General features: G+C 37.7%; 1 protein-coding gene across 19 annotated transcripts in view; it reads right to left on the reverse strand.

The window, feature by feature from the left end:
• SYNE1 (spectrin repeat containing nuclear envelope protein 1) overlaps positions 1-26,936 on the reverse strand; it is a 309,124-nt gene that overhangs the window by 142,646 nt on the left and 139,542 nt on the right. For all 19 annotated transcript variants that reach the window (XM_027688509.1, XM_027688518.1, XM_027688501.1 and 16 more), the window contains 17 exons: positions 26,647-26,852; positions 25,461-25,616; positions 24,029-24,320; positions 23,159-23,331; positions 20,873-21,182; positions 18,961-19,125; positions 17,287-17,643; positions 13,297-13,433; positions 12,192-12,369; positions 9,963-10,145; positions 8,322-8,465; positions 7,838-7,993; positions 5,994-6,158; positions 4,705-4,877; positions 3,707-3,860; positions 3,427-3,570; positions 127-291 (listed from right to left, as the gene is read on the reverse strand). In XM_027688509.1, coding sequence (XP_027544310.1) covers positions 127-291; positions 3,427-3,570; positions 3,707-3,860; positions 4,705-4,877; positions 5,994-6,158; positions 7,838-7,993; positions 8,322-8,465; positions 9,963-10,145; positions 12,192-12,369; positions 13,297-13,433; positions 17,287-17,643; positions 18,961-19,125; positions 20,873-21,182; positions 23,159-23,331; positions 24,029-24,320; positions 25,461-25,616; positions 26,647-26,852 — 3,258 coding nt within the window. The remainder of the gene's footprint in view (positions 1-126; positions 292-3,426; positions 3,571-3,706; positions 3,861-4,704; positions 4,878-5,993; positions 6,159-7,837; positions 7,994-8,321; positions 8,466-9,962; positions 10,146-12,191; positions 12,370-13,296; positions 13,434-17,286; positions 17,644-18,960; positions 19,126-20,872; positions 21,183-23,158; positions 23,332-24,028; positions 24,321-25,460; positions 25,617-26,646; positions 26,853-26,936) is intronic.

Consider the following 26,936-nt stretch of genomic DNA (forward strand, 5'->3'; position numbering starts at 1 on the left):
GTGATTGCAAGTTGTTCTTGATACAATTTTTGTTTGGCAACTAATATTACTCCGTTATTTTACAAGTAGGATTTTTCTTTTCTTTTCTTTTCTTTGGTTTTACTTAGAGTGTCACACATTACGTACCTGTAAATCTCGGAGTGTTGCCTCCTGCTCCTGGGCATCACCATCAAGATGTGATAAACAGTCAAGTTTTTCCTTTTCCTTCTCCAACCATACTTCAAAGGCCTTCAAATTTTTTTGGTACTCTTGATGTAATGTAAGAAGTCCTTCAGCTTTTGTTACTGCCTCCTGTTTGTTAAAGTATTTACACATATGTATACATATCTTAGTGTATCATCAAACCAAGAAAACACAAAACCCAGAAAACCATAAAGGGGAAAAGTTTGTATCTGATGCTGAGCTTTCCTAGAATTCAAGACTACTTTGACTCTGAAAATGGTTTAATCAATTACAGGGAAAGAGGGGGCACTTGTAGGGTTACAGATACTTATCCTAAAAGATTCTTCACATAAATTTGTGATCTCTGAGATTTTAGTTTTGATCTGGGATTACTTTTAAATAATAGATTAGTTTCTAATAGCAAGAGACTTTCTTGATTTTTATATCAATTTAAATTAACTTTGCTGAAGTGAGGGGAAGAGGAGGGGCAGACACTGATCTCTTTTCTCTGGTGACTAGTGACAGGACCCAAGGGAATGGCCTGAAGTTGTGTCAGAGGAGGTTTAGGTTGGATGTCAGAAAACGGTTCTTCACCCAGAGGGTGGTTAGGCACTAGAACAGGCTCCCCAGGGAAGTGGTCACAGCACCAAGCCTGACAAAGTTCAAGAAGGATTTGGACAATACCCTTGGGCACAGGGTGTGTCTCTTGGGGATGGTCCTGTGCAGGGCCAGGAGTTGGACTTGATGATCCTTGTGGGTCCCTTCCAACTTGGCATATTCTGTGATTCTTTGATTAATAAGCACATGAGCTTAGAAATTGCATTTTTCATTTTGCATGACTTTTTTTTTTTGCTCATGGAATAAGAATTTTCTGTTAAGAATATCTACCATCCTAGGTTTGAAGACTCCCCAAGTTCCTACAGAGCACAGTAAGAAACAGACTACAATTCTTGCATGTATGTGGGTGAGCAAGTTACAGTAATTTCACATCTCAGCACTAAAATATTACCATATCTGGGGTACAGAAGGAAAGATGTCATACATTAGCACAAGAGTAGTCTTTCTAAGTGCAAGAAAAATATTCTACATGTAATCCACACCCCCTAAGAAATTATGGGAATGAGGAATCGAGTTCTGAGGGAGACAAGACAGGCTGCATCTGAGGGCAGCAGGCTCATAAGAAGATAAACACTTTCATAAAAAGCAGCCATGAACCTACTATCTGCTTTATCTTTTATTTCTAACAGGTCTATCTAACAGGAGAGAGGAAGAAAACAGAAATATTGTCACAAGGCCATCTTCTACAAGGCCTATCCATGCCCAGAAGTGGGAAGGTGAAAAGAGAATCAGTTCTCTTGCCTCTTGACAGTGACTGTAGGAAATTACAGGTCTTGGTCTGCTCAGGCTTGGACCACAAACCCTTCGGGAATCTTGTCAGGTTTCCCATATGGCCTAAGGCTTTTTAAAGGATTTGACATTCCTCACTTTCCAGCTATTTGCTTTGAACTTTGAATTTCTTTCTAAGTGTTGAACGTACTCTTGACACTTAACATCATCACCACAGCTGGGAATGGAAAAGACCAATCATTTGGGATATCAGATGGGAAGAGAAAAAAGCTTCTTGCTGCATGAGGAAAGAGGTACAGAATTCTTGCCTCTGTGAACTACCATCCTTTTCCCATTGTTCCCATGTTGTTGCTCAAACTGAGTAAATATAGGCAGTCTGTATAGCTTTGTGCAAGAGAAAAAGGTAATGGCTAGAGGATCCCCGTGCTAACAGGAATACTGGGTATTCACAAGTACTTCCCAGGACTTACTTATCTTTCTGGCAAACCTGAGCAATTTTATTCACACAAGGTCAAAAGAAAACATGGTGTGACTCTTGGGGATGGTCCCATGCAGGCTAAGGGTTGGACTCAATGATCCTTGTGGGTCCCTGCCAACTCAGCATATTCTGTGATTCTGTGATTCTTGCATGGCATTCTATGCAGTTGTGGAAGAGAGGACCACAAAACAGTGAATCACTTATGTGTGGCAATGGATCTATGGAAAAGGTCCTGCCAAAAATGGACTGGTGAATAAGAAGTTTTTAATGTTGTTTAAACATGTGTTAAGACGGCTCTTTGCAGAGTCACTGCTTTTCCCTATACCTTCCCTGTAACCCCCTATCTCTCAGGTAGGAGTGTCCTGGGAAGATGTCCCAAGGTGCTCCAATTGGTCCTTTGTTAACCCTTTCCTTATTTGGCTGTAAACTCCTTACCTGGTTGTAACACCCCCTCACCTGTGATTGGTCCCCAAGGGCTATATAAGCCCCCTCCCAAAATAAACTTCCTCTTTCGTCCTCTCTCCCCTGGTGGTCCGGTGAGTTCTCCATTGGGGGGTCTCAGGGCCACGTGGTGGGGGGCAGGGTGGAAGGGCATACACCTTCCAGGTAATGGACTGAAACGAGGCCTGAAGGATCTCCCCCATCCCAACACATCTACCGTGACTTATGTGCTTGAAAAACTGAATTTTGGCCCTTTCTACATGACAAAGGCATCATTGAGACAACAAAATTCAATTTTACTACACTGCTGTCCTGAAGAAAAGTTGGCTGTCTGAGCATACATTAAGCATTATTTATTATCACAGAAGAATTTGCATTAACTGGAGACAATGACCTAGCTTTAAATCTATCACCAGGTCTTTTATTATTTCTTCTTTATCTTGTATCTTACACTAAAACCCATCCTGATCTTTATCTGTCTGTGCCCAAATCTTTTCCAGACGTACAATATCTATATTTACCAGTAAATGTAGTACTTATCATGCTTGTGTCATTATAGTCAGTTTACTTGCTATTAAGGTTTGAGCTCAATAATAAGCCCCTGTAGCTGTCAACTGTCTGTGAATCACATGATTGACTGGTAACATTTATTGCAAACATACACTTACACAAATCACAGGTTCAAAGATTTTTTTCAACTTTTCAGTCACAATGGCTAAAGCTATACCTGTGGTGAAGTCAATGAAAATTTTGACATGGACTACCTCAGACTATTCTCCTTGATGATTTTTTTTCAGATTTTTAGAACCTTTCTGAAAAGATCTGAAGCTCAGTGGTACCTGAAGACATATTTATTAATTGCCCTAATAGATTTCTGTTACATTGTTACAGCTGTATTTAAACTCTTACTCCTCATTTAACTGTAAAATGAATGATAAAGGAAAACACTTTTTCCTTGTTGCCAACTAAGCAAGGAGCGCTATCAAGAAAAACTGTACCCTTGTTCTTTCTTTGAGGAATTTATACCGCTCCTGAAGGTCTTGGAGTTCAAGCTGAGCAATGTAATGCTCAGACATCCCACTTCCTTTCACTTCAATCGTCTCCAACAGGCTGTTGTGACTCAACACCTCTTCACTGAGTAGCTGCAAAATAGAGAGAGAAGAACACACAAAGGGCAGCATTAAAACAAGACCATGGATTAATCTTGCAGTTACACAGGCTTTTTTTGCCTATAAGGTGACATGGGCTTGTTGATGATTTGTTGTAAGTCAAACACACCTTGGCTTTGCTGAGGGCAGCTGTTTTTTCCCTCAGTTCCGCATACTGCCTTTCAGAAGCATTCATACTTGCTTCTACTTTATCCATCCATCTGGAAAACTGATGAATATCTTCCTGGTAACTTGTCCATTTGGATAGAGCTCCTTCCAGTTGACTGTAATTTAAAAATACATATTTGTTGTGATAGTGGAGGTTCCCATGCTATTTAAGCAGTGAGGTATAGTCAAATACAGATATTCTAGACTGTAATTATGAGAAAGATGGATCAGAAACTAAGCAGTTTGTTAAAATCCTACAGGTTTTAACTAGGAGCGTTGTTTGGCTAATAAAGAGAAATTAAGTTTTCCAAACCTGGAATGTTAAGGAGGTTTGTAAGTTAGCTGATATATTCTAAGTTTAGTAAAATAATTGCAACTGAAAAAATAAGACGCAGAATCAGAATTTTTCTGTCCCTTTGCATACATTCCAAAGTTACTGCATTCTAATGTTTAATTACCTTTGGCTTTTTAACTTGAAATATTTGCAACTATTGATGCTCCATCAAAGAAGACTACATTTTTTCCCCTATATTTCTTTATTCTATCACTAGGAGTGTCCCTATTGGACACTGCTATAACAGTATGTTCTGTGAAATGCTAGCAAGTGGAAAATGAGATAGGATCTTGACAGAGCAACCATTAATGTCCATGACAAGATCTTCTTATTTCTGAGAAGATTTCACAGCATCAAGTGCAACATGAAGTAAAATATACAACAAGATTATGAACATGGAATACAGTTTTAAGAGTATATTGACAATAAGGGTCAACAAAGCCTAGATTCCTCCCCTTTTCTACTTCAATATGCCACTTACGGCCTCTAGACCTGCAGTGTTTGGCACATGCAGTCATTTTACACAAATTTGACTCTTGTAATAATAAAATTGTGGGAATTACTTTTCAAAAGTTTAGGCAGTGCTTTGTTGCTAAACGTCATTCTGCACCTCATGCCATTTTTACCTCTTGCACTGGATACAAGCAGACAGAAGAGAAGCCCAGCTGTCCTTCAAGTTCTGCAACTGCCCTTCAATCACTGGTACTCCCTCCAGAGAAGTATTTTGTAGAACAGATTCTCCTCTTGTCAGAATGATTTTCATTTGGATTTCTTTTTCTTGTTTCACTGCTAGCAGGCTCTAAAAAGTGAGTGGATATTATTTTATTTTTATCATTAACTGGTCATGAATATTCTAACTGGCTTTAAGGAATATGAGCTGAGCATATTTAGCAGCTGGTACAGTCAATTGGAAGAGGGACAGTGGGGTCACAGCTGGGCTTCAACAAGGCAAAAGTGACTTTGAAAGGGTAGGTTCAGGCTATTAAAAAAAATATTAGTTGACATGGAAGTTTTCATGGAATCTGTGCAGGCACTTACAGCATATGAGAGAAAGTACTGCTGGGTGGAAAAGCTGACATTCCAAAGGAAATGTCATTTAGATGGAAAACAGGAGGATATATTCACAGAGAAAACAAGATGTAATGACAAAGCTCTTCTACAAGGCTAAAATACACTTCTACCAATCTAGGATGTATTTGCAACTTAAAGTTATCAACAAATAAAGTTAGCAGACTGTCAGCAATGTCAGCCTAGAGACTTAGTTCCTGGAGCTGTGCAGTTGCAAACTAACAGTTCCTAATACTATGCAAAGTCATGCAAAGCCTGAAAGCATGAACCTAAAAGACTCAACGAATGAAAGACAAAACATAATTTTAGTATTATGCTACAGTCTCTTGATTTTTGATGTATCCTTGTAATTTTGGGAATTTTCAGCTCAAAATCTGAGACATCAATAATATAAAAAGTATTGTTTTTTAAATACTGCTCTTCAACATTATTGTGCACTGATACCAACAGATGCTATTTCATTATTGTAGTCATCATTTTAAAAGCAATTTTAGGAAAAGGTGTTCTGAATCAACTGTATCACCTGTAAGAACTAGGAATACATATTAAAATAACAGAAGTGAATATCCTATTTCTTCCATTTAACTTTCAGCAGCCACAAAACGTCTTTTGAGTACTTTAAGAATTTTCATATATGCAGTTCTCTCTCTCTTAGAGGTCTCTATATCCTTCTTAGACAGAAGTTCTAATAACGAGCTCTTTCTGCTACAAAGAGTTATTTTTCAATAAATTGAAAATCAGTGTCTGAACAACAGTCATTAGACTAATATGCAACAACTAAGTATCTTATATTTGTAATCTTCTTATAGATCTAAAAAGAGCAGGTTTTGGACTCTTGTTTCCATACCTCTAGTTTTAACATCCGGCTGTCCAGAACACTCTTGTCTGCAGTGGGATGACGGTAGGAATCCAGCATGTGAACTGCATCAGCAACCCAGTCCTGGAGGTCCTTGACACTGTGTGAGAACTGCTGGTGCTCTACTACAATCCTATCCATTCTGGAAATTTTCTCCTGCAATTCATATAGCAGTTAGCACATCAACAGTATTTAAAAGATTGCTTATTCCCCATATCTACTTATGGGCTTTAGAACGAGTCTCTTGAACTGTACTCAGAAATTTGCTTCATATGTTGATAATTACAAATACACTTACTTGATCACTGAATGCATTTTGCATACACGCACACACTAATGAGTTGTCCAAACATAAAAATGAAAAATTCAGAAATGCCTTTTTTTTGTTTTCTAAATTTAAAGCTTCAGTTTTCTGGTTTTCTTTTTCTTAAACATCTGGTAAATCACATTTAAACTCCATGTCAGTGTTGCACTGCAAGATAACTTGCAAAATCTGCCAGTGCGCAAGAAAGACTTAAGCCTGTGAAGCTATACCACTGCACCTACATTACTTTGTTCATATTTGGAAAAGACAGACCTGTTTTCCTCAATGACTCCCACTGGTATAACCATTCTTCTGAAAAATCACTGACACTCACACAAATCAAAAAGAAATGCTCAAGTTACATCGCTTGAAGGCTTGAGCTGAACAGGAATACATAGCAGAGTGTATTTCACACTGTGACAGAAGTAAAGTCAAGTCAGTGAAACAGGCTTAGGAAGTTTCTGAGAGGGATCTTTCTCAAACTTCCACAGCTATCCAAAGAATTTCAGGATTTCTCTCACAGGCTGGATCATGTGTCCTCTGTCTTAGACTCCTTCTTCTCATCCTGTAATCTCCTACAAGTTCTATTCACATAAGCCTATATTAGTAACATATGCATATTTCGCTTCTTCATTTTCATTGCAGACATGAAAATTTATTATGGTCATGCATGCAATCATTTTTATGAAGTCACAGATATGCTTTATAATTGTTATTTCCACAGCAAATGTAGAAATCAAAAAAGTAGCAATCTCCCAAACACAAATACTTTCTGAATTGAATAGTTATTCCAAAACATATTCCCTATACCCTTAATCATTCTTGTTATTGTAGCAACTGTAAGCCTAATTCCATATCAAGCCTCCTTCATGACGGGAACTTTGCAAAAAGTAACAGTCCTAATATGAAGGCCTTCTTATCTCTCTACACAATAGAGATGGTAAAAGTGATGAAGTGTGTCAAGTACCACTCAAAAAAGACAGTTAGGTTAAACTCTTGGTTCTTGGCCTGATGCTTTAGAATTTGGCCTATGCCTGCCCTTGAATCTTCAAAAGCAGCCTAGGAGGTAACTTTTCTGGAAGACCAATCTATTACTTTTAGATGAAGATACTTACAATGCAAATAACCATCATTATAGACGAGATGAAATAATAACTTTTCTGCATTATGTATTTTCTAAAAAAACTACCCTTTCCTACCCCTTTTTGATAAATACTCCTTTCAGGTGCCACTTATTACAAAACTAAAATGTCTTCAATGCTTAAAATAATCAAAATTAAATCTGATTATTATAGAATCAGGTGAGGTTTACTTCTTAATCAACACACTTTTAAATAAAAAAATAAAAAATCAGTTACATTTTGTTGACAGTTCTTACTTTCCACTCCTAAAAGTCAATGTGAAAGACAGAACAGATCAGATACCACAGAGCAGACAAGCAAGACAACTGCAGTGTTTCACATTTCAGTCTTTATTTTTCCCTACATACATCAAAGGAATTGCTTAAAAGCATATACACTGGGTGCATTACCTTTGTCAGATTGCTTAGAGTAAGATATTGAGAAGACAACTGAGACACTTTGCGCATAAAGCTTTTGCTGCCAGCTTGTTCTTCCCACAGCTGCTGAGCTTTCTCTTTTAGCCTGTTGAGCTGATGCTCGTGGCAGCTTATTTCCTCAAGGACAGACTGTAAAGCAGAAGCACGGTAATATTAAGACTGGGTGCAAGTAAGCTGGAAATAGAGAAGCATGAAGGCACCATGAAAAATAGAAGTGACATACGGCAAGCTTGCTGAGAAAGGAACACCATACGGTTACAGCAATGAAGCAGTATGTCAAAGAAATGTCGAGATGCTAAACTTGATGGAAAAGGATCATCAACAGCAAACCTTGAAACCAGTTCTCATCTTATTTAGAGGTCAGGATGCCAGAATGATGAAGCTTGTGTAAGGAAACAATGAGACCAGGAGGATGGGACAGGAAAGTCTGGCTGTGGTAAACACACTTATAAGTCACCTGCAACTTCTGCTGTTCTCTCCTCTTGGAAGGAAGATCGTGGAGCCGACTGCTACTTCCTTGTACTATCTTCTCAGTCGAGGTCAGCCACTCCTGCAGAGGCTCAGCAGTTGCTTCAAAATCCTTCATCTGGATCTTTAAGTTCTGGGAAGACATGCAAATATCTGTGAACATTCCCAGTGCACTGGGCATAACTAATGCACAAGACAGAGATTAAGTACATGAAAAGGATATGTAATTGAGGCAAATTATAGACAACTCTTCAAACAAATTACATCAGCCCTGCCTCTTCCTATCCCACAGATACTGAAATAAAAGTCTGAGAGGGCACACTTTCAAAATGCAAACAGAGGCAACGATGTACTGCATGGTTAAGGGGAGGCTGAAGCAAATTTCCTCTGAATGGAAAGCTCAGATCTTAGGAGATTTGACTCAATCTAAGCATAAGTAACATAACTAAGGCAATCTGAAGAAAGGCTGATTTTGGATATGAGTTATCTAACTGCAGTCATTCACACTGACCTCTCCTTAAATGGGCTGCTGCCATTTCTAGGTGATGTTTGACTAAGTTCAACCCAATCTGGGGGAACACTTCTGGTTACACTGTAAAATTTTGGTCATATAAATGTATGCCTTAAAGGCATATGTAGGCATTCCTTCAATGTCTGCATATTTTTCTTGTAGGCTTTTTCTGCATTAGTTAAAAAAAGAACATCAGAAATAATGCATATGTAATAGAAATCTGAACACATAGCTCCTGTGCCCTAGTTATTTTATTTTTTAACCCCAGACATATTTAGTTTTCTTTTTAGATATACCCTTATCACTTGAACATCAGAATGAAAAACTAAGCCTATGAGACTGGGAAATGTTGGCCTCAAAAAGACTAACCTCTAAGAACATCCTCTTTCCATGGCAACCCTGATATGAAGAAAGGTAAGTCCTCGCTACTCGAGAATTTTCTTTGAAACGCTTTCCTACATAACTCATTAAATGTATTTAAACTTTTTCTCAGCTGTCTATGCAGCATTGGTTTGGAACAAGAATGCCTATGAACTTTAATTCTCCTATGCTATGCAGGGAATTCCAGATAAGATCTTTTGACCTTAAAACCAAGGACCTTAAAAAAGATTATGATTTTAAGATATTCTCAATCAGCTGGTTGAATTGTGAGTTCTGAACAGAGAAAGGCGCTGGTATTTATTTAAAAAGTTCCTCAAATAAATAGGTACACTTCACCTATTTGCAATAAGAGAGACAACATTTACACACTGTTCTGGGACTATTCAATCAGCAACACTGTCAGAGACCTGAGCAGGAACAGTTCTTCAAAAAGAAAATGTGTTTTAGTAACCCAGTACATTTGATGAGACTCATGAATCTGAGCAGTTGCCAACTTTGATTCTGAACAACAGCCTTCTCCATAAAACATTTCACTTAAATCAAAGTGGATTCAGGTCATAAAGATAGAAGCAAACAAAAGTAAAGTGTAAGCAGAAGAATAAGACTTCTTCAAAATAGTTACATATTAATTCTGTCATATCATAAAAACTTACAGCTATACACAAAATCTAAGCTATGTTGTTTGAAACAGAAGGAAAGAGGAAATTTAGATCCAGTCTTTCCCCACTGGTTCAATACCTCCAATGCAGATTTCTTCTGGTGGAGGGTGGTGATAAAATTTTTCCAATCTTCTTTAGCAGTAGCAAATTTGTCCTGGATAACTTTAGCCTTTTCCTTTGGTAAAACAGAGCACAGCAGTTCTCCTTTCGATGCTACCAGGTTTAGCTTTTGTTGCCCATTCTCACTTTCCGATAAGAATTCCTAAAAATAGTAATAAAAGAAACTAATTGGTGAACTTTGGGTCCCAATAAAGGCAAGGTCCCAGAAAATTTATGAGGGATAAGAGTTTACTGTTTTTGCTTGTTAACATGCTAACACATCTTTTGGTATATTCTATTTCAATATTACTTGTATTGATTGGATTTACAGATAACAGCTACTTAATCCAGAAATGCCACATGTTTAAATATTGTATATGTAAGACTCTAGGATCACCTGTATGTTCTGTATTTCCTGAGACAGTTACTGGACATTTAGTTGGCTATTATACTTTAAATATCCATGGTACAGAAAGTGACAAAAGTTTCATTTCAGCAAACTAGTATCCTGGCAGAGGTAACACAGGGGCCCACTCAGAGGCACACACAGGACTGAAGCCTTGCCCATGGGTAAGCTCCACCTATGCTCGCCTTCCCACAAGCATGTGGGGGTGTGGGCCGATGCTTAGACTCTGAGCAATGTCCAATCTGTGTGATTTATACCTCTGTATCCTTAATTTATCTTCCCTGTTTGAAAGTATTCATTTTTAACAGAAATCTTGCACAATGCTGGAGAGCAAGAAGTGTATGGAAAAGAGCATGTGTGAGAATTATACAGATATGTAAGGAAAGAGACAGATTTTTAAATTCCAGTTTATTGGGACAATGTTTTTATAACCTGTAATTACTAAAAAACTTTGTGAGCACTTAGGACTCAAAAGAAATTTGCAGTCTTGAACAGCAATATTTTAAACTGTTACTATTATGATTATGTAATACACAGATAGTTTCATATCCATAATAATAAGGTTACATCCACGCTCAAGAGTAACAGGCTTGATACCAGAATTACTAGGTCAGGTTCTGATTCTATGTTACAACAGAGGTCCTAGTAGAGAATGCAAAGGGTCTGTTAGCTTTGAGATAACATGGATTAAGTTCTGGCTGTATTAAAATTTAAGATATACTTGCCTTGTAAGTTAATTATGTTAAATGTGCTAACAGACAGAACATTACCTTTCAAGAAAAAAAAAAAGTTTATATAGGCTACTAAGACATCTCCAGAAGTCCTAAAGCAGTTAAAAAAAGTTTATTTCATCTAAAGCAGTTCTCAGGAAGAAGGAGAACAAAGTAAGGTCTTAATGCTATGAGGGGGCTGCAGTGATAAAGAAAAAAAATTTTACCACTGTTGAAAAAAACCTGCAACCTTGCTAAAACATTTATATTCAATGTAAAAAATTACCAGGACTTTTCCCCCTGATATTTTCTCTGAAGATATTCTCATTATGCTGAAGTCAAATATTTCATATATCAATATATCATTTTTTGCTCTTTTAAGTAAACCACTTCAGCAAAGGAAAGTGAATTTACCAAAAGGAGAAGAAAGTGATTTGGCTTTTGCTATTTTCTGAGAAACAGATATGAATTTCTTCTGTTACACTGTCTAACTAAAGGTATAACAGTTGCATTATATAATTCTTACTTTGCTATTTTCAGTTAAAATTAGAGCTCTATTCTATTAATAGAAGTATTTCTTTCAATTGATTTATTAAAATAAACTTCCAGTTGACACTCCTTTCTACAGAACTTTTGGAGCTTATTTTAGCTTTATGTGAAAAAGATAACTTTAAATGCCCACTTGCACTGCATAGAATTTAACTCTGGTCTTGCACCGTAGGGGCTCCACTTCCATACATGAGGAAAAATATTCACATAACTGTGAAATAATTCCAGGTACTAAGATCCGATTCTGATATCGTTCTGATTTTAGAGTAGTATCCCACCTAAAACATAATTTTTCCCATTGCAAAGAAGAAACAGACAATTAAAACTACAAAGCTACTATGAGAGATGACTACTTACAAACTGTAGCCCAACAATTAAACCAAACAATATAGATTAATAAAGAAAAAGAGTGTTTATTTCCTTGCAATTAATTAGTTACCTTCAGTGTTAACAATAACAACATCAACAAAAAACAGTAATTAATCAAACAATCCAATCTGAGCTGCATATGAAATTCACTGGCATTTTACCATCATAGAGTTACCTCTATTTTCTGCAGACTTGCTGAAGCTTCACTGATATTTTGAGGCACATCAAAGCATTTGGCAGTGGTGACTTTTGCATTGACCAGCCACTGCTGAAAATCCCTGAAAGCTGTCCGAAATCTTTGCTGCAAGATCTGCTCTTTGCTCTGACATCCTTTTGAAGCTTGCAGGCAGAGACTGGGTTTATCACATCAGGGAAGAAGAAGAAGCAAGGGAGGGAGTGAGAAAAGGTAGGACTCTGTTAGGTGACAATGCTATTATTTAGTTCTCAGAAATACAATGGTAAGGTTAGGTTAACCTGGATTCCTCCTACCAAATTTATGCACATAACTGAAGCACCAGGAAATCCACTAGAAGCTTTCAGTTCTTAGAAGTGAAGCATGTAAATTGGGAAATAACTGTCACAGATATGACAGGTATAAGTGTTTCCAGAGAGTGACTCAGAGCACCTAAGCAAGCCCTTTTCTCTCTATGGGGACAGGGTGCAGAACCACACTGATTATTTCTGCGGCTCAGTTAAGTCCGCAATGTTAAAAGAGATCAATCTGAGACATCACACCCTTCTTCTGCAGCTACAGAAGGCAGAAGCTATAATCCCCTGCAAAAAACAACAGAATCTTGTGTCTGAAATGCAGGTGTCACATTCCAAAGTAAATTACATAGAGTGACCTGAGAGAAAGACAAAAAGGAAGCAAATGCTACCTCTCATAGCTAGTTCCTGTTTCAAGGAAAAGTAAACTGAAGGACAAAATGAAGAAAAATATATAACTAGCTGGTGGAGCTTGTTCCTCCTTCAGACAAATAAGACATGCTGCTACCTCACAGTTTTTTACAAGTACTCTTTCTGAAATAGGTCAGGTATGGATATACATTTAGTTTCACTTGAGTTTAGTGGCATAGCCTGGCTTAAGGGAAAAAAACCCAAAGAACAAAAAAAATCCAACTTACTACTTTTTTATAACTTCTGTTGACACCAAAATCAAAATAATGATTCTAATCACTGCATACCTCTAATTCTAAAATTCTAATTAATGGTTCTCTAAAAGATGGCTCACATTCCGCGACACACACATGGGATTAAATATAAACAAGATGAATGTGTACCTGTTATACTCCTTAATCAATCCTGAAACTTTTGAAGAATGAGTACTCAGATCCCTGGAAAATCTACAAAGATCATTCAACTGACTTTTGATCTCATCTGTAATATGTTCAGACTTTACTAGAGCATCCAATGTTTCCTGTTAAAACAAAATAAATGAAGAATATTGGTGAGTATGTGTAAAAAAATTACACCTTTTGAATCAAAATTTATCAGTTTAAATTCAAACTAATTTATGATCTATACATATTTACTTTCAAGAGTATTTTAGCAGTCAAACCTAGAGAAGCTTATTTGAAATTATGGGTTTCTAGAGATAAAACTTCTGGATGCCTCAACTTTCTTAGCTCAAAATGTTCTCAAAGCACATTTTGAAACATAAATTTCATTTCAATAAATGAGCTATACTATTGACAATTAGCTGCATACATATAAAATCATATATAATTAGGGAACAGCAAATGATATATGTTTATATAAATATAATTGGCCTGTTGACTTGAGTTTAGCATGTTCAATAAAAACTGTTTTGAGCCATATCCAGAAAGTTAATTTACACCCATAGCTTTTTATCAGCTTCAACTCTTTCACAGATGACTTCATAACGTAAAAGTACAGCTGCTCACAATCCTGTGAGAGTAACTGGGTTACTGCCTGTCATTGCTGCACTGGAAAGACTCTTTCTTTGGAGACAGCTAAGCCAACAACAACAAAAAAAGCTCTTTTGTTGGCTTTGCTTGCATCACTTGGAGAGGTGTGATAAGTATTCCAACAAAAACGGCGCTTGTTGATGTCCACAGTGTCTCCACCATAGAATCCTGCCAGCTACTCCAGCATAATGAGCAGTGCAGACTTGGCTCCTTGCCTCAATAGGAACTAAATTCTTCAGACAGTCCTCTTAGACTAACAGCAGAGATTCTGCAGTGCAGGCAGGCCAGAGCATTTGGCATGTACAGATTAGTTTGGCTAAAGTGCCAGTCTGGAAGAAGCATACAACATAAACTTAGGAAACAGATCACATGAAAATGAAGACAGATTTGAATAGGGACTCGGAAGTGGGAAATAAGGATGTCCCCAGACCACGTTTCTGAATACACATATACATATATATATATGAAGGTGCTTGAAAAGATACATAGAAAACAGTTTGTAATAATCTATCATTATAATACTGAATGTTCAGGAAAAGTAAAAATTATACACTTGAAAACATATGTAGAATGTTTACAAAATATCACAATCCACACTACAGAGATAAAAATGCTTACTGAGCAGATTTTTCACTGTAAAATATTAACTCTGCAATAAATAAATATCCCTTTATGCAAAACAAAAGTAAAAAGAAACATTAGCAAGAGTCTAGCAAGCTGATCAATAGACTTAGTAAGAACAGCAAAAGGGCAAGCACCATGGATTAAGCTCATGCGTCTGCTGTTCACAAGCAACTTTGTGCTTGCTTCATATCCCTTTTCCTGAAAAAGTCTGCAAAACCGTGAAATTGTTTTTTTTTAAGATCTATATCATGTTTTTGAGCCAGTAAAGAGATAAAAGATATATTGCTTTTTTGTAGTAACTGAGCTCCCAGGAAGAAAAAGCACAACTATCCATCTTGAAAAAAATGAAGCTACAAGCACATGTTGGCTATGAACAACAGAGCTTTAGACCCTAATAACAGCTTGATTATATTAACATTACAGAAATCTGTTTGCACCTACAGATGACAGGGAAGCCCTGTAAGATTAAGTCTAGAGACATTTCAGATGCATTAGGTGTAAAAACTTTTATGTGTTATTGTTAGTCTGAAAAAATATTTTGCTGCAGCAGATTTTCAGGACTCCTCTGACTAACATTATTCATATTATGGATTTTATCTTTGAGCCATTCATACAGCAGCAACCTGTTCAATCATGATTAAAAGACACTTTTACACTTACACACTGCCAGTTTGTTTCAATACTGTACAACGTAGAATTTGAATTAAGTAATTATGTAATAGCAATGATGCTTAGAAAAAACCCTTAAACAAACTACTTTTTGCTTATGTTACTTTATGTTAAACTACTTAAAGGATTTTTTGAAAGCATTAGAAATAACAACACAATGGACATCACTTAAACACAGAATGTCACAAATTGCCTAGGGCAGGAATCACCATAATGAAATGCAAACACCTCTTTTTTTTTGGTAAAGAAAGCATGTCCTAACACTAGTATAGGCTTAAAACTGCCTGGTTTCAATACAATTTTTCAGTTTCAAATAACCTACCTCAAAAACTACTAAAAGGTTATTCTGATGACATACAGCATTAGGCATAACCTACTAACAAACAGGAGCAATAACTTGCAAAACAGGGTAAATATAACTATGCCATTTTTCCATACAGAAACACTGATAACACTGTTGCAGCCACCTAGATTTAATTTTGAATCTGACAATTACCAAAATAATTTGCTGAATTCCAAGTGCAAAATCTGTTGCTCTTATGTTGCACATACCTAAGGGAACAGAGCTTGAGCATAACACAGTAACCGAATGAGCTTGATAATTCTGAGAATTAGGAAATGCATTTTTAATTTGCGGCCTTGGCTTACATGGCAACAGAATCACTGTGAAACAATGGAAATGGAAAGCTGCAGTGCTATTTTATGTTCACAATAGAGCCTATCCCTGGGGTCCAGAAATGGAAGGAGTACTGTCACATTTCCTCTAACTATAAATAAAATAGCATAGTAGCGCTGTGCATAGTTATATCTTGAGATGCTGCTGCATTTTCCTCATTAGCCAAAGTTTACAACTGTCTAATCTAAATAAAGTATTGTTACATAGAACTACAGTACATGCATATTATATATACTACTAATAAAAGCAATATCCTTTGAATTTAGTACTTTTCCATTTATGAAATAAAAAATGCCTGGTGTGTTGATGACAATCCCATGTCTTCCTTTCCTTTTTAAAAACATATATACTTGCATATTTGTACCACTATTTGCTGCAACTTAATGTCAGCTCTGTTACTCCTACGGATACATACAGGCATTCAAGCAAGCAGTTTCTATAAATCTGTGCAAGGAATTCTGTGAAAGAGGAAGCCACAGAAATAACTTGGTTTGGATACTGGAGAAAAAGATTAATAATCTCAGTTCAAAAAGACGGTGTTCTGGGTTTTTTTTTGAATATGACTTCAGTCAAGCGGTCAGAAAGCAGGCATCACACACCTTTCTCTCTTTACTGAAACTGTTTTACTGCAACACTACCCTGTAAGGGAAATACTCTGTATCTTTCATCAACATCTCTGATTCACTGTAGCTAAGATACATACAAAGAAGCATCTTGCCTGTTGCAAATATATGTATATATTTATATAGTGTGTGTGTGATACATACATGGGGAATTTTTTTGCTAGAAGACAATTAGGAACAGAAACAACCTCTATTTCTCTAAATTCCACTGCATTCCAAAGCAAAGCAATTAGCAAATTTACAGAATAACTTCTTTAAATATTGGACAAGATTTCAACGTGTATAGTGTAAAGGATATTTCAAGAGAAGGAAAGTATAAGCTCAACACACTCCAAACAAACTTGAAGTCAGAAATGGCTCCAGTTGCTTACTTGGCTTTTAGGAAATGCTTCCCATTTCCTCCATCAAGTGCTATTCCAGCTTGAAACACTGAGCAGCTTGGAAGGGCGGGTCAGAGCCGGGGTGCCAGCTCCTAGGCTTTATCACAGGGGCGAGCCCTGGTTTTAACACCTAAAATCCAGGCAGCCTTTGCTAAGCCTTGTACGGCAGAGGCCAAGGGGGGAACGTCTTCTGCAAACTGCGATCACAGTTTTAAAAAGAGTTTGGATAGTTGGGATTTCATGGAAATATCTCTCACGAGTACATCTTATTACATTTCTACTTGACAGCCCCGCTTGGCGGAAGTTTCCTGCCCACAGTGACCATACATTTACAACCGAGAAGCTGTTAGGAAAAGAAGCATGCCCTTACTTTCTCCTTGCGCCAGCTCTCCACGACCTCGGCGTCGGTGTGCCGGCTGTCGGCGGGGACCAGCCCCTGGGACCAGGCGGCCAGCTGCCCGCCGAGCCGCTGCACAGCCTCCTCCAGCCGCCCGGCCTGTGCCGCGAACTCCCGCTCCGACAGGGCCATCTGGCTCAGCAGGTCCCGCAGGCCGCCTTGGCTGCGGCGGGCGCTCTCCTCCCACTGCCGCCAGTCCGCCTGCAGCGCCTGCATCTCGGCCGCCAGCAGCTGGCACCCGCCGGCCGTGGTGCCGCGCTTCGCGGCGGGGGCCAGCGTCTCCACTCGGCACAGCCGGCCCGCGCCGGCCTGCCGAGACTCCACCAGCTCCTGCAGGGCGACATTGCCATGGTAACCCGGGGGCCGCCATCGCCACGGCCGCGAACGGGGGCCCGCCCGGGGGACGCGTCCCGTCCCCTCCCGTCCCGTCCCGTCCCGCACCGAGCCGCGACTCTGGGAATCGCCGCCGGGGGCCGGGGGGAATAAAACCCAATAGAGGTGTGCGGGCCTTGCATGGATTAAACGATTCTGAAACTGTCATAAGCTTTGGAGAGAAAGAATGCACGTGGTTTAGACGCTGAAAATAACGTTTTAGGCTGAGATGCGGAACATAACGACTTTGTTGTGATTTTTTGCATAAGAAAGGCTGGTGTGTAGCTGCTTACAGCAGTCTTAAAAACATAACTGCAGTTTACAGCCTGCCCGTGACCTGTGGTGCGCCAAAACTGACTGCACGTGTTTTTTTTCTGAGTTTTATTTTTTTTCCAGAGCTGAATTTGTTCTACAGTGTCCTCTTTCAGTCTCACATATCTCACATAAGGGAATTTTGAGACCTCTCAGTTTATGAAACTGGAGAATAAAAATACCATCCCAAACACTGCATGCTAGAGTGATGTTATTTCTTCTCTTGTTAGTCTTATGAGCTAGACACTGCTATCTCCTCCTGTTCCTGTTTAAAAGATCAGGAGTTTGAGCACAAAGGAGACTGAAAACTACCCAAGAGCATACAACAAATCTGTAATTTGATCTCGGGGATCCTGAATCTTCAAAGAGCATTCAAGTTCACTGGCCCACTCTCTCATGCTTAGGAGCAGAGTAAAATGTTGTAAGTATCTGAAAGTAAACACTGGACACAAGCAAAACATGCAGTCTGCTTTAATGCTGCATTCAGGAATATGAAAACTGCTTAGGCACTCAAGTACCTAAGAACAGATGCAGGCTAAGGAGAATACACACAGAGAAGCAACCCCATACATTTCTACTGTATTTGGGGAGGACAATCCTTGTGCTGTTTTACGTCTCCATTTCATGCAAAGCAGGAAAGGTTGTTTCTGACTGATTCAGGCAATTCTGCTCATGGAGAAAGCATATTTGGGGATGAGGACAGAAGCGTTTTCATTAATCAGCTAAGCCACATTCTTCTGTGATGCCACTAGGCTTCAGCTCTGGTAAATTGTTTCCATGTGTGCTGTGACTAACAAATCTGATTATACTTTTACTCCATCTGTTAATACCGGGAAGGGAGTTAAAAACAAAGCACAGTTTAGAAATCTTGCTTTCAGATAACTGAAGATCCCACAAGTGTTTGACTCAGGCTTATTTTAGAGCATACAGTCTGAATTACAGAAGAAAGCTAACTTATCTTACATTGATTTTGGCCAGCTTCTTCTGTATAGTTGGTGTATCTCCAGATGCATCTGACCAGCGGTGAAGCTCTTCCTTTGCAGAATGCAGCCAGTCTGTGAATTCATGCACAGCATCAAGGTAGAGCAAATGATCCTTCACAATATCTTCCACTTTCCTCATTTTCTCCTATCATTCAGATGGGAAAAAAAAAAGGACCATTAAAGTACTTAAATACTATGCTGGCTTTAAGTATGCAGGGCTGGTTTGACTCTATAGTGTGCATACTGGATAGAGTACAGCTTGTAGCAGCAGAACACAGTGCTACACTGCACAAGGTTTGGATCAGGTTGGTCTGGAGAAGCATTTTCTGCTGGAGCATAGGCCATCTGAAGATGAACACAAAAGTTAACGCAGTCTAATGTATTGTTTAATAGCTATCAATGCTGCAGTTGTGCAACTCTGGCAGGCTTTTTTCCTGATACACTCTGGAGAGGGTCTTGCAGATCACCCCTGAGTACTCCTGGGAAGCAGCATTGCTACCAGAAACACAGCTCTTAATTTAGAATATTTATAAACACCAAGTATCTACAAATGCTAAGCAGAGTCATAGAGATGCCTCACAGGAAGACCATAAAGGAGGAGTTTCAGTGGTCAGAACTGCAAAAGGTTCTTATGGTTCTATGTCAAGGATGCTTTCCTTGACATAGACATACAACTACTTCCTGGCTCTATCTTAGCTTTTAAATGTAAGCCTAAAGTGCATCAGTTTACCTTATTATGAAACGGTGAAGGAGTATAGCGGTCTAGATTTGCCTTTGGTCTGACAGACTTGATTTGTTGCTTTATTCTTGTGAGATAGCCCTAATAAAAATTTATCAGAACTAACCAAAAGTTAAGTGAGCTAATCAAATAGCTTTTTACTACTGCATGGATACTCTAATCTAGATTGAAGAGTCTTGAAACCAGTTTCAGATTAAACCACCTAAAAGTTAAACTCAGTTATTTTTAACTTTGATTACCTCAACATTCAACAGATGCTTTTAAAAACTAAGTTAGATTAATAAATCCTACTCTTCCCTCTGAAAATAATTATCAGAATTTCTCAGAATCTGCCAGATCAACTAGACAATGGATGGTTACTAGCTAAATAAAGATGATCTAAAGTAAATCCCCAAAGCTTTTATATCTTAATGCATTTTGTGGAACAACAGGGTAAGAAAATGTCCACATGCACCCAACTGAAAACAAAATAGCCTTTCTAGGAAAGTAAAAGAGCCTCAGTAAAGAAAGCCATGCATCTCTGTTCACATTGCTCACACCAAAATGTAGCACCAGTAGAAAGGAAGAATGGAGGCAAATTGTTTCGCTGTCCTCATCTGGTTGGCAGAAGGTCTCAGTTAGCTCATAGGTTTTTCCTTAGAAACCAAACAGAATACCTGTATAGCATGTGCAGTGCTTAGTGACTTGAAACACCACAAAATATGGGCATTTATCTTTTTGACAATAGGATTTCTCTTTCTGACAATATGTCAGGGAGGCATTTTATTCTGTCTCTCAGGAAGGCATTTAATTCTTCCCCTTCTAGGTAAAAAAAAAAAGTGCTAGGAATGAATGAAAAAGAGTTAGAGGAAAATAAATATTTGAGAATATCAGAAATACTTCTGTATTTATGAAACTAGGAATAAAATATATGGCCTTCACTTTTCAAAAATAATAACCATAGAAATTTAAATTCCCAATATAGTTTTTGCATTCCATTGAATTTTATTAAACTGTATCCAATTTTTTATTAGACTTAACCATAATAGAGGCAAGATGATTCAAACACAGTCAATCCTTTAGTTACTAAAAGATTACAAAAATCAAATTTTTAGCTATATATACACAAAGGTTTAAGCATTTTATTTATTTGAAATAGAGATCTTTATCTTACCTTGGCCACAGTTGAGATGTCATTAAACTGTGTTTTTAGCTCTTCCTGAGCTGCATCTCCAAAAGAATCATCCCCTGTTTTTTCATATAGTTCCACAGCTTTGTCAATGAGTTGCTGTAAATCACCAGAGTGATCCTCTATCTCAGAAACAATAGCCTGGAAGTGGTCCAGCTGAGCAAACTTCTCCTTCAGACCAATCTGCGGTTCTAAAGGCTGTTCCACTTTGCGATCCAATTTCTCTAACCACTGTTCCAGCTGGTTCTTCCTTTCCAGATAGTCATTCCACTGGCTAATAACAGAATCTAGGCAGCTTACATTAGAAGAAACATACAAAGTGCGGATGAGAATTTCTGGACATTTTGAAAAAGAGTGTGCTTATAATACCTTGTTACACAGTCTGTAGCCATGCATAAAACTTAGAATATGTTTTTTTCTCCATCTTGCTTTAGTTTCCTATATTAATTGACATCCAAGTTATTCTAGAATTCCTGTGGGTTTTGGGCTACTAGGTACAACCTAATACAAATGCTTCCCTATTTCAGGTTACATGAGTGATCTTTCTGTCTCAGACTAATTAAAAGCACATTTTAGTGTCTGTACAGTAAAGTAAAATACTGAGCATTACTAGAGTTCTTTATGATCAGAGTAATAAAATATCCAGCAGCCTATGAAATTATTGTCAATTAGGAGATAATCAGCCAAGTTTTGAAAGAACAAATCAATTATCTATAGTACCATTTAAAATTTATAACAAATTCTCCTGTCATATATTGCTCCTCCTACTAGATCACAGTATTTCTCTGGGATCCATGTTGAGGAATGTAATTCTCATTTCACTGGACTCAATGACAGATAAGCGTGTGGTAAGGATTTCACTCAAAATGCAAAGATCTAACTTAATCTAAACAGTATTTTATGACAAAAATTGGCTGAAATTTGAGTGACATATTGAAGACAGCCCATTATAATTTTCTACATGCGATTTGGTTACAATTTTGGAGTAACTAAGAAAGTGGCACCACTTTCAATTGCAAAAATCCAATTTATCCATACCATGGCTCCCACCATTGATATTTAGGACCCAGACATCCTAGCACTCAGATTATCCACAACACAGATTTGTGACCTTTCTGATTTCTTAGTTTTCATTAGAGAACTAAGGAAGCAGGATCATGCAGAAGCTCACGAAGAGCCATTTCTATCCGGTAATGCCTGGGATGATAGAATAGAGGGTGCTTGTAAAACCTACAAATGACAGCAATGAGAAAGCAGCTGCAATTAGTTTGGATGACAGGATTTAAATGTGAGATGTTCTTCAAAGAAATTTTAAAAAGATAGAATTTTATGGTGAAAATAATGCTTTACTTAGGAAGGAGAAATCAGATAGATCTACAAATACAAAATTGGGTATAACTGCCTAGGTTTAGTACTGTGAAAAAGGATTTGAAGATAGAGGATAAAGTAAACAAAATTCAGCAAAATTATACTATTGAGAAGAAAGGAAAATCTCATTCTGGAGAGGATTAGGTTACATGAAGGTAATGGAAAGTACTGATACACTATGCAGAATTAGTAAGGTCTCAAATACAGAAAGAGGGCAGCCCACTTTCAGTTATTATATTTTAAGAAAAGTATAGACAAACTAGTGATAGTCTTCAATGTACTGAATAAGAAACAAGGATGAAAGAGGTCCAGAAAGTATTAGTACAGAGAAACATCACTCTGTCTAGAACAGAGAAGATAGAGACCTTCAGATATATAAAACAGTCTCATATAGACAGTAAGAAAAACTTCCCATTTCCACTGAGGTTAAGACAAGATGAAATCAGCTTAATATGCAAGAAAGATTATTTGGAGTTGATATTAGGATTTTGTTTTTTAATTAAAAAGACATAATGAAAAACAGAATTGAGAAACCTTCCTAGAGTTTTGTATGGAAGAGGTAGGCAAATATCGGTCACATGTTCTTGGTCCTGCCCAAGTACAGGCTCAATAACTCAGAAAGCCCTTTCCGGATTTTTCTCTGTATGCATTTGTGTGATTTCTATTCATTTTTAAATTACTATCAAGTACCATCTCATAAGAAATTTGATTCATCTGATAGGGTTAACTCTTTTTTTTTTTTAAAGGATGTATTTTTCCCAGGCAATTTTGATTCTCTCTGACAATGTAAATTTCCCCTCACATACCAGGAATGAATGAATGTACTTTTACGCACAGTGAGGTACCACTCTCTGTGAGCAAAGATGGCAGCAAACCTGTGTTTTCCAAGTAGTCTTATCTTACCTTTGCCAGTTCACTGAGGTACTGATGATGTCATTCCATACATCCTTCAATGTCTCTAGCTCGGTTTGTATCACTTTTTGTCCTTCTTCATTGCTGCTTTTAAGTGCTTGTTCTCCTTTGCCAATGGCCATGTTCAGCTTAACTTCACCGTCACCTTTGAGTAAGAGGATCTCCTGTGAGGCAAAATGAGTCAGAATATCAAATGTAACCTGATGAGAAATGAAAGCTGTTATTCTTTAAACAGTGGACACCATCTTCTCTGAACTCATTTATCCTTGATAATCATACCAGTATGAATTCCTAGGCAACTCTTTTTGTAAGTGCCTGTACCTTACTATGTGCGGGTGACCCAGTAGTTTTTCCCATAGCTATACAAGTTTTTTACTGCATTGGTCATCCTAAAATATTGTTCACCTTGCAGTAGATAATGAGGAGGTCAAACACAGCACAATAAGACAGAACCATGTAGCTAGAAGAAATCCCAAGAAAGACCATGGCAGGATCTTCTACACTAATGATCTTCCTAATACATGTTTATCTAACCTCTTCCTGAAGACCTCCTGTGATAGATACACCACAGACTCTCTCTGTCAATTATTCCAAGGCTTCTCCTCTATTAGAAAGCTTTTTGGGACCTGAATATACATTTTCATAGTTCGTTATTCCTTATGAAATGTAATACCTGGCACCTATCTCCATTAAACTTCATCCTGTTTTTCATACTTCCCATCCCAATTTATCAAGATCACCTTAAATTCTTCTTCTTCATAACTATAAAGGAATAAAATATAAAAATATACCTTTTCTACTAATATGGCTCACGCCTAATATTAATCTTGATGTGTAATCTCTAGTTTGATCCTCATTTACCTGAATTTGTGTCAGTCGTCTCTCCAGTGTGGCTTTGCTACCAAAAGTGCTCTGTGATGATGCCAGTTTATCTTGAACCTCTTTCACCCATGACCACATACTCTCTGATGCCTCCTCCAGAGTGAGATGCTCTTGGAGTGCAAGCTGACATGTTCGCAGCTTCTCCTTGACACTTTTGACCATGTTTTGATAATTGGTGAGATGTTGAGAAGCCAGACGCACTTCCCTCCCTGCACCATGGCCTTCTTCATTTAAAGTCTGTGCCATTTGGGACAACTGATCAAAAGTTTCCCTGAAAAAAATAATGAGGTGGAAATCAGTTTCAGAAAGCATAAATTATTATAGAAACTATCAGAAATTATTAGTTGCTGTTATAATCACCTACTTCACCCGTGACAGAGTTAATAATTAACAGAAAAAATAATCTAGGAGGGACCGAAAGGAAATATAAGCAGTGCGTATTGATTAATATTTTTTCTTCTGTGCAGTGCCATTTATGCAGACTTTGTAGCTCAGAATGATCACGCTGGAATCTTTGTGTTACACATTTAAATTAAAAGCTAACTTAATTTTCTTTTCAGCTGTCAAACTTCCCAGTTCTATATGAACTGCTACCTTTTTGCACCTGCTAAAGCTTCTAAGAAGTTTATAGTCTTTGACAGGTAGAAAGGCATGATGGAAAGGTCAGGCCATTTTTCCAGGATCAGACACTGACTCTGGGGTTCAGTACAAGGGTTAGTAAAAGGGATTAAAACTGGGTTTATACAGCCTCAGCTAATCTCAATCTACTTGATCACCCTTCCTGATATCTGGTGATTACAGGGAATTTGCCTCAGACCAAAATGTCTTGCATCAGTCTCAAGGGGATAGGGAGTGACAGGGTGTTTGTTTTTAGCATGCTGTGAGGCTTGAACAACTGACTACTATTTCTGTTCTATCTTCAGCAACCTGATAATAAAAAATGCATTTGAAAAAACACTGTGTACTCAAAACGGCAATTACTTCATCATCTATTGCCTAATTCTGAATTTTAGAAAGATTTCACAGCCAATGTGGATGCTATTTGAGTTCTTTTATAAAGCCAGCTGTATGGGAAGGGGATTCTGCTAACCTGGTTGGATCTGAGTGTTGCAGGACAGAAAGAAAACTTTTAAATGGATATAATGATAAATGTAATTTTCACTATTGCTTGTAAAAGCAATATTTTCAAGATTTATTTTTTAAAATTATATTTTTCAGTTTCCATTTATTTATGAAGTATGATAAGCTTTTCTTAGTAAGAAATGTATCAACTTCAAATATTGGAGTTCGTTGAAATTCCTTAAAACTGGAAGTATCTGGATTCACCCTCTGTTCACAGACAGTTTAGTTTTACTGTTGCTTTAGCAGAGGAAAAAGCGAGAGTATTTTAGAAAATGTACTTTCAGTATACCTTGAATTCAGCAACTCTTCCAGGAATTTTTCCACTTTTTGTACCTCCTTTTTCTTCTCAGAAATAAGCTGCTTGCTCTCTCCTAATGCTTCTGTGCTTATTCTTTCTTCCATGTCATGCATCCACAGGCCAAGTTTCTTGTACTGATCTTCAAAGCTATCGAACAGATACATACTCCCTTAAAAATACTTCTCAAATGCAGTAAAATTAGTAAGAAGTTAATATCCACAAGACTGGGTATTCATTTCATAAGTTGAGAATAAGAGTTGTACACAAAACATAATTCTGCAGTGACTACTAATCTAAAAATATTCAGCAACTCTCTAAAAATGTTCAGCAAAATCATGGGAACTACAGGGAGAACAGAAGCCTCCAAGATTTAAACTGACAGTGCTTTTACTTATTACCAGATTCAATAAAAGCAGACCAAAAGAAAGCTTTTTCCAAAATCTTAAAATGATTCAGTCTAAGAATGAAAAATGGATAAAAGTGGGCTTTTTGTCAGCACTGACACTTAGAATACCCGAAGCATTGTGTTTTCAATTTCTCTAACAGAAGAGAAATGGAATCTTGAGCGCTGGAAACTCAGCAAAACAAGTTCTGGCTGTAAGTTCAAAAACATTCTCCTTTAATGAAGGCACACAATCTCATCCTGCTGTTTCACCCATTACTGCTACACTGTTTTCAGTTAGCAAGAGTTTTGAATCTAGCCAGATCTGAAAATATTTTAACTCCCATAATTCCATCTCTAAGCAGTAATTTAAGAGTGTTTTCTTATTAGCTCCTTAGTAATTATGTCCATCTGGAATGGGACAGAACAGGCACGTGCTGTATAAAAAGCAAACTAACTTCAAACTCCAACGCAGAAATTGAACACTTATCACACCTTTTCCTTCCAGGAAATGGCATTTAAATTTCTGAAATCCCAACTGCTGATTTGGGGTTGCATAAGCTACAGAGAACTTTTGCATATATGACCCTGACCCTCCACTCTTTAACCAAATCGATACCCTTGGAGCAAGACCTCTTGCTTCATTTTCATCAGAGAACTTCAATTTCTCTTAAACATTTCCAAAGAAAAAAGCAAACAGGACTAGAGCAATTGGAAGTAATTTCATATATTGCCCTGCAGTTCTGCAGCCAGACAATTTCATGCACTCCATTTCTGACTACTGGTATTACTTACTTTCCCAGGCGTGAGGCACAAGCTTCCAGGGCCTTCTTGTCATTCAGACACTGGTTGAGGAATTCCTGGAAGTTCTGCTTAGACTTTGCTATTTGCTCCTGAATATGGCTCACAACTGGTTTGGGTAAACAGCCATACAAATTTTCTCCTTCCTTGCAGGCAGCATCTAATTTGTTCTGTCCCTCACTAACAGAATCCAGCACGCTCTGTACAATGAAAGAATTTAGTTTAAACATGCAAGATTTGATAACTAAAGATAAGCAATACTTCTATGAGAAGTGGTCCAATTT

Source organism: Neopelma chrysocephalum, unplaced genomic scaffold, assembly GCF_003984885.1.
Source record: "Neopelma chrysocephalum unplaced genomic scaffold, ASM398488v2 Primary Assembly neopelma1_23, whole genome shotgun sequence".
Lineage (NCBI taxonomy): Eukaryota > Metazoa > Chordata > Aves > Passeriformes > Pipridae > Neopelma > Neopelma chrysocephalum.